This window comes from Haliotis cracherodii, unplaced genomic scaffold, assembly GCF_022045235.1.
Source record: "Haliotis cracherodii isolate W230 unplaced genomic scaffold, xgHalCrac1.p SCAF_2, whole genome shotgun sequence".
Taxonomy (NCBI): domain Eukaryota; kingdom Metazoa; phylum Mollusca; class Gastropoda; order Lepetellida; family Haliotidae; genus Haliotis; species Haliotis cracherodii.
In genome coordinates this window covers 15,228,594-15,240,862 of record NW_027266275.1, presented here as the reverse complement: position 1 = coordinate 15,240,862, position 12,269 = coordinate 15,228,594, and the positions used below count along the sequence as shown (strand labels likewise).

General features: G+C 43.1%; 1 protein-coding gene across 1 annotated transcript; it reads right to left on the bottom strand.

Moving 5' to 3' along the window:
* Positions 1-3,048: 3,048 nt before the first annotated feature.
* LOC139469855 (caspase-3-like) lies at positions 3,049-8,977 on the bottom strand. Its single transcript, XM_071252164.1, has 4 exons — positions 8,752-8,977; positions 5,196-5,425; positions 4,361-4,637; positions 3,049-3,308 (listed from the first exon to the last, which is right to left on the bottom strand). Exons 1-4 carry the CDS (start codon positions 8,975-8,977, stop codon positions 3,049-3,051), a joined length of 993 nt encoding a protein of 330 aa, XP_071108265.1.
* Positions 8,978-12,269: the final 3,292 nt, after the last annotated feature.

The following is a 12,269-nucleotide window of genomic DNA, read 5'->3' as shown; positions in this document are numbered from 1 at the left end:
CCGAATGGTGACGGAAGCCGGAAGGTTAAAGCGAGGGAGTGGTGCAGTCACTAGACCAGGACTAGACTGGTTTTCGACCCGGTGACATTTACTCCAACTTTGGTTATCAAAAATGGTCAACTTCACCTTGCAATTTCAAGCCAGGCGATGTAGTTTTTGTTGCAGAGAAAGGTGTTATTCGTGGGGACTATACACTCGGACTTATCAAAGAAGCATTTCCAAGAAGTGATGGAAAAGTGCGCCAAGTTACTCTAACTTACAAGAACCTAGGGCCTAATCTACTACCCGGGTATCCGGCCCCCTGTTACCTGACCCTAACCGGGTACCCGGCCCCCTGTTACCTGACCCTACCCGGGTACCCGGCCCCCTGTTATCTGACCCTACCCGGGTACCCACTGCAGGTCTCAAGAGTTGGGTACAACATGTTTGATTGGGAAGTGTTTTACCGCAGCTCTGGCCAAAACTATTCAGATACATGTATCAAACGATCAGATCATGCGTACACGGAAGTTGACTGAAGCGTTATCTTTACTCAAACATATGCAAGTCAAAAGGAATGTGTGTATCGTAATAAAAGAAATGCGAACATTAGCGACTTGTAGTCTAACCACTGAGCTACAGTGAGTTTTTATCATTAAATAATATATCACGTGACTAACCACGGGTCCGGGTAGTCCTATGGGTACCCGTGTCCTACTCAGGACCCACCCGACCCGAGTACCCGAGTTACCCGTCCCAGCCCTAGAAGAACCATGCAATTGGTGAAAAACTCCCAGTTTAGGCTGGAGTGAAGGATACAACAGTCACTCGCAGAGTTCTATGTTCAGTCTTGTAGGTGCCGGTTGACAGCAATACTTCAGAGACTGATGAAGATCAAAGTTCTTTAATAATAATGACTTTAAATGTGAATGCTAAAGTTCTTAACTGCATTATTTGTAATCACAGGTGTGACTTTAGTTTATTTTGAATCATGGGAAAGACACAGATTGCAGTAACGCAGGTCCACTCGGTGTATTGGAACTACAACTAAAGATAATTCCGCAAAGACATTTCAATTGTTGCATTACACAGCTCTCAGTGTCTATAAATCATTACTGATTTTACGACGCTTTAGGGAAGGAATACTTTAACGACAGGAGGTTGAATGTTTTTCATGCCGTCTATTATGTTGTCAGTTCATTTGTCAAGTTTTGAGGCTGTAATCGTTTTGAAAACTTAATTGACCTAGCATAAAAGTAAATATTAAGCTGTTGGTGAAGACTTTTGTTTGGGATTCCAGTTTCGATGATGCTTTCCTTGAACACGAAGAGTCTCGAGTTATCTCATTACGATACACTCTTTAATAAAAGTAAGAGCGCACATCAAAATACCTGAAGTGGAGAACTCATCACAACTCATGCGAGAGCACAACTCATCTTTGATAATGGTAATTTGAATGGCGTTCGTGACGGGACGATATCGTTCGAGATCATCTTCATTTGCAAATGCAGGGACGTAACGTCACGAAGCAGCAGGGTAATGTCCGCACATGTTGCAAGTGAACATAACAGAGTTTTGAGAAGCCACACGTAGGTGTTATGTACTCGTAATCGATTCCTGACGAACCGGACGGATATGAATATCTTGCCGACGTTACGTTACTTGTGGACGTCCAGAACGTGGTCGGTCCGTGGTGTTGCCAGTCTGTTGGTAGCGACCAAAGAGTGACTGTGTGTGTTACAATGAACACCAAAACGTATAATAACAACGTTTTGTGCTATACAAGTTTCAAGCATTCCAATTGTTCATTTTCAGATGGGCGTGTAGTAACGTTTTCGAGCTTTGGCAGTCAACAAAATTGTTTTCAACAGTTAAAACACGTCAACGCTTTATTTACTCTGTGTTTGAATAGTCTCTGTGTCACGTGTATTATGAATGCGGGGAGAATTTCATACTCAGGAGAGTTTATGCATGCAATGACCGGGCATGCACGTGCAATTTCATAGTCATTTCATAATTCTCCTCATATACAGGAAACACTTTCCCATCAATCACCAAGTCATATGTGTTGTTTACCTTCATCTCGTGCCGCCTTCATAAAGAAAAATAATTTCAATCTAATTTTACCAACTCTCTGTAAAATCCCCAGAACCCCAAATTTCTGAACTTCAGTCCAAACATTCTCTTGCAGCCTCAAAGACATCACGTTTGTCCTTAAAGAATGAGAATCCTACATTTTCCCCTTGCAAAGTGGAACATCTTAAGTTATACATCATAAAATATACATCATACATCTAAAGTAGCCATCAGAGTGTGAGTGGAGGTAAGCACCACAGCGAGATCCTGAAGTGAGGTGGTTGTGTTGTCTGAATCATCTGGTAGTGTACACTGACCAGTCACACCCAAAAGTAGCAATACCTTCACCTGGTGTATAGTGCTTGCTCTGCGATTGTTTCTATTGAAACATCAACACCATGGGATAGGATTTAGTTGAAATAAATACATCTCTACATGTTGCTGTATTCATCAAAGATTGTAAACATGTTCACAATCTGAACGTGCTGAGTTTTTCGGGTGTGTCTTGATCTGCGATGTTCACAAAAGGACAGCAGCAACACCAAGGGCTTCCAAGTTAAAATATGTCAGTCCATGCTGCTGTATTTTTGAAAGAAAAATGATACTATATTCAGAGAATACGCATGTAATATCCAAAAGTATTTGGATTGGACGATATTAATATCATCAAAATAAGAATACAGTAAAATACGGTAATAACGAACTCAAAGGGACCAATATTTTCTGTTCATTATAACCGTAGATCGTTATAAGCGTTTCAACTAAAGGATACCGCCAATGGCCGGGACAAAAAACAACAGTTCGTTATATCCGCCAATTCGTTGTAATCGTGTTCGTTATAAACGTAGTTTACTGTATGTGATTAATCACTAAAAGAACTTAATGGTATCACACAACGATAATTTATCAAGTCAGCAGATCCTTGTAACTAAGGGACGCAACAGCGGGTTACAGCGTCTTATCACATGGATACTCATGCACCATCGTATAAAACTAAACCAAGGTCGAATGCTTCATGTTTTTTGGTCTGAAATACACGTCCTTGGTCAGCATGTGGGTGATGCAAGGAACTTGCTTCTTTTCGTTCATGGATGTATCGCCTGGGTACGATGATTCATACCATACTGCTACCCTTTTATTTACGTGGGTCAGCAACGTTGTGAGTGACCAGTACGTTGCATTGTACGGTGTTAGAATCGTCCGAAGACTCTGTGTAAACCACGCACCAGTGTCCCTGCGCCATGCATAGAAACCTGAAAAGACAGTCAGACATCCTGATAGTGATGAGTGATTTTAGCAATGTTCCAGCAATATCACGGCGGCCAACACTATGCGTGCGTGCGTGCGTGCGTGCGTGCGTGCGTGCGTGCGTGCGTGCGTGCATGGTGTGGTGTGGTGTGGTGTGGTGTGTGTGGTGTGGTGTGGTGTGGTGTGGTGTGGTGTGGTGTGGTGTGGTGTGGTGTGTGTGGTGTGGTGTGGTGTGGTGTGGTGTGGTGTGGTTTGGTGTGTGTGGTGTGGTGTGGTGTGGTGTGGTGTGGTGTGGTGTGGTGTGGTTTGGTGTGGTGTGGTGTGGTGTGGTGTGGTGTGGTGTGGTGTGTGTGTGGTGTGGTGTGGTGTGGTGTGGTGTAGTGTGTGGTGTGGTGTGTGTGGTGTGGTGTGGTGTGGTGTGGTGTGGTGTGGTGTGTGTGGTGTGGTGTGGTGTGGTGTGTGTGGTGTGGTGTGATGTGGTGTGGTGTGGTGTGGTGTGGTGTGGTGTGGTGTGGTGTGGTGTGGTGTGGTGTGGTGTGTGTGGTGTGGTGTGGTGTGGTGTGGTGTGTGTGGTGTGGTGTGGTGTGGTGTGGTTTGGTGTGGTGTGGTGTGGTGTGGTGTGGTGTGGTGTGGTGTGGTGTGGTGTAGGGTGTGGTGTGGTGTGGTGTGTGTGTGTGGTGTGGTGTGGTGTGGTGTGGTGTGATGTGGTGTGTTGTGTTGAGTTGTGTTGTGTTGTGGTGTGGTGTGGTGTGTGTATGTGGTGTGGTGTGGTGTGGTGTGGTGTGGTGTGGTGTGGTGTGGTGTGGTGTGGTGTGTGTATGTGGTGTGGTGTGGTGTGGTGTGTGTATGTGTTGTGGTGTGGTGTGGTGTGTGTATGTGGTGTGGTGTGGTGTGGTGTGGTGTGGTGTGGTGTGGTGTGTGTGTGTGTGTGTGTGTGTGTGTGTGTGTGTGTGTGTGTATTTAACACCGTACTCAGCAATATTCCAGATATACTCATTGAGTCCAGCTCGTCAGAAAATATGTGATGCAACTCGCGAATCATGATTATTCTTCTTACCTGGAGGCGTTGCGTACATCACCAGGATATCCTTGTTGATGTTTGAAGGGGAGACAGACAGCACTGGACGGAGGGGTATGCTGTCAGTGTTGTCAATGTCGCTGTCGTAATTGGTTTCTACGTTGCTGTCCTCTATGTCGACGTTACCTTCCTCGGCATCCTTGTGGTCAGTCTGTTCAGCTCCATCACCTTCCCGGGGAGGTCCCACATCCGGGTTAACCTTGGTCTTTCTCACTTTGACACCTACCCCAGGATCCATATTGGTTCCACGACACGCCTGTGGGTTTGGAGTATAACGCCATGACAAATATAGGTATAGTCAAGGTTATAAAGATTAAATATATACTCCGTTAACTCTGTTGCATATGTCCCCTCAACCTCGTATCACCATTCACAACTAAATTTACCGATAATCTGACTGACGTGGATTGAGTACTCAAAAAAAATAAATTGGAGATCATGAATATTTTCGGAGATATTTTTATGAAATTCTGTCCTCAGTCTTTACTACAAAAATATCCCCCAAAATATTCATGATCCCAACTTGTTTGTTCAGTATGTATTTTATTGATAAAGTGTTGATCTAATGATGATGTTCTAAATACCATGGTCATCACAAGGATGACATTATACACACTAATGATTATTATGATTAGTACGATACTGAGGACGTTAATCATGGCTATGGTGGAAATGATATCGCTGATGACAGCGTTGAGAATATCTAGTTAAGACGACGATCTTGGTTGTTGTTGTGTAGATGAGGCTGGAGATGATGACGATGGTGGCAGTGATGATGTGTATGGCGACGATGACCATTGTGATTCGGACAAACCTGGAAGAAAAATAGCCTGGGTTTCCCTTCCAGTCCCGGACATCGTGTATCGCTGAAGATGCTGATCATGCTGGCTACCAACACAACCCCACTGTCAACTCCCAATACGTAATCCTGGCGCTCCAACAGCACTGCCCCGGGGGTGTTGTCCGGGATCACGTCATCGCCACCGTGGGACAGAATAGCACACGCAAAACAATCGGACTTTGAGTGAATTTCCATGTCAGCAACTACAGAATATAATGTTCGCATTACACTTGTATATGTTACAGTCAATGTGTAAAATCATTCAAATTTGGAAAATTACTGGAATTTTCAGTCATTTGACAAACTGACTGTAATGTCAGGCAGAATATTTAACACTTTGACTGAAACTTGTAATTGTAAGCAAAATGTCATAAATCATTGTTTATAAATATCTTTATTGACATGACATATCATATGAAATAAACTAGCAATATACTTCATTATCCAACAACATGTGTCTGTAAAAACAAACAGAATCACTGAGAACACATGAGTGAGTGAGTGAGTTGGATTTATCGCCGCTTTTAACAGTATTCCAGTTATATCACGGCCTGTCAGCTTAATGTGAGAGGAAAGCCCGAAATGATGCAGATCTCAGACGTTTAGCACTTCGGTGAAACCCACGAGCACGGGTATGGTGCTGACAAACCTGGAAACATAATCGGGGTGAACCGGGATTCGCACCCACAATCATAGGTTTCTGGAGTGCCCAAGGGACGCAACTCTGCACAGCGAATCGCGGCGCCTTAGACGACAGGGCCACCCGTGCCCCGAGAACACATGAATGAGTCCTTGTTGAGGTAATGCTGGCGTGACATATGTTGTTACATTTCAGCCCAGCTTTGAAGCATTTACACTTATTTTTCCTGCACTGTTTACCAATTTTACTGCAGTTACATTTAGCATAGCCTTGTCCACCACATTTAGACTCATGAACAGTAAACGTCTTTGTCTTTACAACCATCATTGATGCGTTTCAGGACACCGGCACGAACTGCTATACAATATAAGTCATTATTATTCCCGTCCAAGGTGACACTCATGGGCATGGCCTCAGCCCTACACAGCCAAGAATTTACCTAATCAAAACTAAACTAATTAATCGCATCTAAAACTCGGAATACTGACAATGACAAATGACAATGACAATACTTGTTAAAACCTAAACCACGTAAACCAACAATCACAAACAACACACATCTCCCTTAGGTCTCCCACCTACCCCCTAGCATTTATTCCAAATCTCAAAATTTCAAAATTACTAAACAAGCAGCCACTAAAAAACCCCACCTGGCTTGCACTTTCAATTTTGTCCCCCTTTTGGAAAATACACTAAATGACCTGGCCTTGCGACTTTCGCTGCAGTCGGAAAGCGCACGTAAAATCTCTAATGTAAGTAAGTAAGTTAGGTGACACGCATGATGTTTCGAGGATCATGTTTACTCTGGTCTACTAAAGGGATGGGAACAGTGATATCATCGCCAGGGTTGCCAGCAACATGTTAAACGCGACTGCGCTTCACGATGCGTTCTGCTTTAGCCAGTTGACCATCAGCTGTCCTCTTGCGGTTTCACTGGAATGTCATCATGTGTCGCTTGAATCTGGTCTCTCATGAAGCAGTTGCTGGAGTGTCGTTGCTGGCGGAGTCTTGAGAAGGATCTGCAAACGTGAAAGGTCCATAGGCATGTCTTCTACATGTGTAAAGTAGACTGGCTGTTGCTCTTCTGGACAGCTTCTCAGCGTCACTACATTAGAGACTTTTCAGCAGCAAATACAGGAAATACTCTTCTTTCGTCATCAATACAGATTTAGCATAAGAAAAGCTTAGTTTCAACAACTCTTCACGAAAGGTGGCATCCATTGTGTCCGGCGTGTCTACCTCAAAGTGATAATGAAACTTCGTTGTTGTTGCTTAAAGTCTTCAAGGGGTTGCCTTTTGCAGTGTCGGCTGACCTGCCCCTCGTTGGGACTCGCGTTGGTGGGTAGGGTACCCATATCAGTTGTGAGTTTAAGTATTGATCAGATTTCTTTTTTCGTATTGATATGATTTTTAAAAATAAATAGAATTAATGTCTTGGCTGCTCTGTTTTGCCTTCGCTATTGCATCTCTTTGCTTTAGGAGATCTGCAACAGATAGTTGATCTAACTGCAATTCTTGTTTTCACCGAGCCCGGGCTGGGTCATGCATGGTCTTGGCATTCCAGTAGGGATAGGATAGGATAAGTTTTATTCCATACTGAAAGGCCTCAGGCCCATAGTATAATTCTGTTTTCGGGAGTGGTTACAGATCCGTTTAACAGGTCATATTCTAATTAACATAGCATGATAAATGAACATTGATAGATTTTTTAGAGTATCTTTATCAGTTGTTGGCATTCCAGTAACTAGTAAGCAATGGATTCACTTTCATTGCAAGATGGCCATACTCTGTCATAGGGCTTTTTGTGACCGAGTCTGAGGCGAGAGATGGCTACTTCAACTTTCCTTTCATTTGAATATGGCGTTTGGACATTTTGGGTTGACTTTTGTATAGCCATCTGCCTATCTTACTTGCGTCCTATGGAGGCTTTGATTTTGATATTTATCTCTGGTTTAGTGAAGGTAATATTTATATAATATGTATCTCCGCTTTGTCTAGATCTGGCGTCGCTTGTGTGTCTGTTTTTTACCCATAAATATCTATGTGAGACGGAATGCAACACTGCTCCATCTGTGTTCCTTGATCCGATGGTTTTGTGTATCCGTATATAATATTAGTGACTGTGTTTGGTCTGGAGTTTGAGTATCTGCCGCTGATCGCTTGGAGTGCTCTTAGCGAGTTTGAGAGGATGACCGCCTTTACTTTAATAGTTCCGGTATGAGTTGCATGATGTATGATGAATTGCAGTGAATACCTACTGACCATCATGCACGCGAACCGAATGTGCTTGTGGTTTGCAGCTATGGACATGGATTTCGTAGCCAGCAGTGATGTTGATAGTATTCTCGGATCTATAAATGAATATGTATGGGCCCAGCTGTCTCAGGTAGTTTGAATTGTAGTGATAGCTTTTGCTCGTAATAGGGGCAAAACCCTTCCATATTCAATAAAAATCTCTGCTAAAAGCAGAGTCGATTGTACGATTCTAACTATATCATTAGCATGTGTTTATGAACCACTAATCAAATAGCGATGATACCAGGGGGTCGCGAAAAGGTGGGCGTACCCTGCCCCACCGGGGGCACCCGTCACAAAGGGCACATGCAAAAGTACCTCAAACGTTCACCTGAGAAAACAGGGGACAAAACTATGGGCAGTTTTTAAAGTCATTTCTGACACCATGAAACACGGGCGTCTACCTTCTTTTGCCGGTAAGTTAATACGTGTCAATACATTTTCATATCAAATACTTTCATTCTACACATCATTGTGTTTATATTTCTAAGTTCTATGTCAAATTGTACGTTTAATTCATTAAACACGATAGTGGTTTGTTAAGAGGTCATCATCAACCCATTTCCATGTGTTACACGTTTGCTCGATTCTTACTTGCTGTCAGTGTCTCCACCATTGCTGATGACGTGAGATTGTCGTATCTGTGAACTTCGAACCCCAGCCCACTGAACATGGTATCCAATGCCTCAGCATCATGTGACGAACCCGCACGGTCATCGGATTCTTCTTGCCCCGGTGTGGAGAACGCCTCATTGTTGATAATAACAGCCACGCCTCTCTCGGGGTGAGAGAAGTCATATTCGTCTTCCATATTGGACATTCTAGTGAAAAATACATGCCTTATGTAATGACGTAATTGGGTTACTTAGCCAATTATCTTATATATTTATTTTATCATCCAAAACTGGCTCCCACCAGAGATATCGCTTGGGTGAGATCAAGCGATATCTGCATTATCGCTGCAATGAAACTGCATCACAATGCTTTGCAGACCATTGTGTCATCATTGGTTACCACGACGTCACAATCAAATTACATCACTAATGGCTCTGCTTCTGAAGCTGTTAGCAGTACTTTTTACACTTAAGACACTTCTTATTACTGTCTACAAACTGAAAAAGTTGGACGAATGATGTTGGATAATAAATAAAATCTCACCCTCGTGTTTTTTTATATCAAATATAACAACACTCGTTGATAAAAGTAGAAAAAAACCTCGGAAGCCTCGGAGTTTTTTCTACATTTATCAACTCGTGTTGATATATTTGATATCAAAAGACACCAGGGTGAGATTCTCTATATATCTGATACATACACCAGTACACTATCGGTCTTATTAGAATATGAGGTTGCGGCCTAGCCCCCTTATGGCTGTAGATTGTGAATAGAAGTCATTCATATAAACATGCCCCATCCTATTCTTAACAATATTTCAAAGTTTTCAAACGATATAGCTTGACACCCGCAATGGGAATAGGCGCATCATCACCCCTCGTACTTACAAGCCACTACCTGTGGTTCGAACATCTGACAGATCAACACACAATTACCTTAGCGATCATAAATTACTCTTCCCGGAAGGCTGTTTGAGCGACTTACTACGTGCTAGTCGTGTCAACTGAGACTGTGTAATCACGTCGGTATGCATTCGTGTTCTGGTATATGTCGCTGTGAACTCGGATGTTTGTATAATGCCTAGCAAAACTAGTATTGATTTCATATACTACCACCCTGTGTGAATGTTTACTTTAGTTTGTCACTAAGTCAAGACCATGTTAATATAGGCCATTACACTATTAATGGCACGGGTAGCCCTGTCGTCTAAAGCGATTCAAATATTCGCTTTGCAGAGTGACGTCCCTTTAGGTGTGCCAGAAACCGATGATCGTGGGTTCAAATCCCGGTTCGCCCCGATTAGGTCTCTAGGTGTGACAGCACTGTTCCCGTGCTCGTGGGTTTCACCAAAGTGGTCAAAGTCTAAAACCTGTATCACTCCGGGCTTTCCTCCCACACCAGCTGACATGCTGTTATATACTTTAACTGAAGTAAAATACTATGCTTGGCGTAAGAGGCGACTAACCGGATCGGGTGGTCAGGCTCGCTGACTTGCTTGATGCATGTCATCGGATCCCAAATGCGTGGATCGATGCTCATGATGTCAATCACTGGAATGTCTTGTCCAGACTCGATTATTTACAAACCGCCATCATATAGCTGGAATATTGCTGAGTGCGGCGTTAAACAACAAACAAACAATCTTTAACTGAAATACTGTTCAAAGGGGCGTCAATGATATATTCATATAATTATTTACATTGTCCCTTTGGCGGTTCCCGCGAAGAAAAGGGTCCAGTCCAGTGATCTGTCTCTCGGCTTGTCAGCATAGCCTGATAAAGAGGCCGCCATGACGTAGAGCTGATTTAGTGGTGACTGCGAGTGAATATGAGACAGCCTTCTACATGAATCATCAGCTTCATCACTGGTTGTTAGATCTTCATGTAGAGATGTCTCGCATCGAAAAAGTTGTTTGTTTGTTTGTTTGTTGTTTTAGGCCTCTCTCAGCAATATTCCAGCTATATGACGGCGGTCTGTAAATAATCGAGCCTGGACAAGACAATCCAGTGATTGATATCATGAGCATCGATCCAATAAATTGGGATCGATGACATGCTTTAACCAAGTCAGCGAGCCTGACCACCCATCACTTTAGTCGCCTCTTACGACAGGCATAGTCGCCTCTTACGGCAAGAATGGGTTGCTGAAGACCTGTTCTACCCTGTATCTTCACGCATCGAAAAAGAGATTTTAATGTGATTGTTCTGGTTTCTGAACGTAAAGGTAACCAACCACCTTAAACTCGTGGGTTTTGTTTATTTTGGTTTGATTGATTGTTTGATTTTTTGTTGTCTGACGTTTGTTTCAGCTAAATGACGGCGGTCTGTAAATTATCGAGTCGAGACCAGTCAGTCCAGTGATTGACACCAGGAGCATCGATCCACGCAAATGTGATACGCTTACATGCATCAACCAGGTCTGTCGCCATGGCTGCAATGCATGGCCGTTGCTTTGAACTCATTGAGCATCCTCCGTATTCTACAGATTCGGCACCGTCCGATTCCACCTCTTCCCAAGCACGAAGAAAGAATTGTCTGGCAAGCATTATGCAAATGGTGATGCGTTATGTCAAGTGCTATTGGCTGTATCGGAATCAGTTGTACGTAGCGTGGTTGTACATCGGGTGTAAAGTAGGGCTTGTATTTTAAGTATCACATTACAGACCCTCCCATCGACGGACGGAGCCGCAAGGTCGACATATCATCAGAGAAGACGACCCACACATTCCCGTTTATGACATAAGTGAGAGAGTGGGTTTGGTGCAAAGCCGCTTTGAACAGTATTACAGTTATATCCCGGCGTGTCAGATTGATGTGGGAGGAAAGCCCGAAGTGATGCAGGTCTTAGACGTTCTAATTTATAAACCGAAAACAAATTAAAACATTTATCAACAATCTTAAGTTTCAAACATACTACCCATGGACCTTAGGAAACGGGCGTAAAACATATCTTGCTGGTGGCGAACATGTACTTGAGATTCTTAAAGGCATTGTGGTTTGTCAGCGCCTCTGTAGCCTAGAGTGGTTCACTAATCTGGCTAGAGATGCGAAGGTTGTAAGTTCGATCCACGTAAGCTATAAAGAAAACATTTCATTAAATCATTCCGCACATTTCATGATGTACATTATGTTCCCAGAGCGTCTGTGATACATGTAAGTGTAGAGCAAAGTTAAGACTTTACGGGTAAACATAGTTCATGGAATGATGTGGTCTTACTTCAAAGCAGCAATAATTCACTGACTCCGTTACCTGAAAATGCATCCACCGACACAACAGTGGAGAACAGATTGAGCATTAGTACATTTCATCCGAAACAATAACACAGTCAGCAAATTCTAGACTAAACTTTGGTCACATGGTGGCACCAAAGCACGGTACTGACAATATGCCCAGAAACTGTGTCGATCAACTTCTTCTCAGTATTCTTCTTCAAATATAATTTGACTACATCTTTTGTCACACAGATGTGTATGACAGTAGTAAGTAAGTGTATTGAA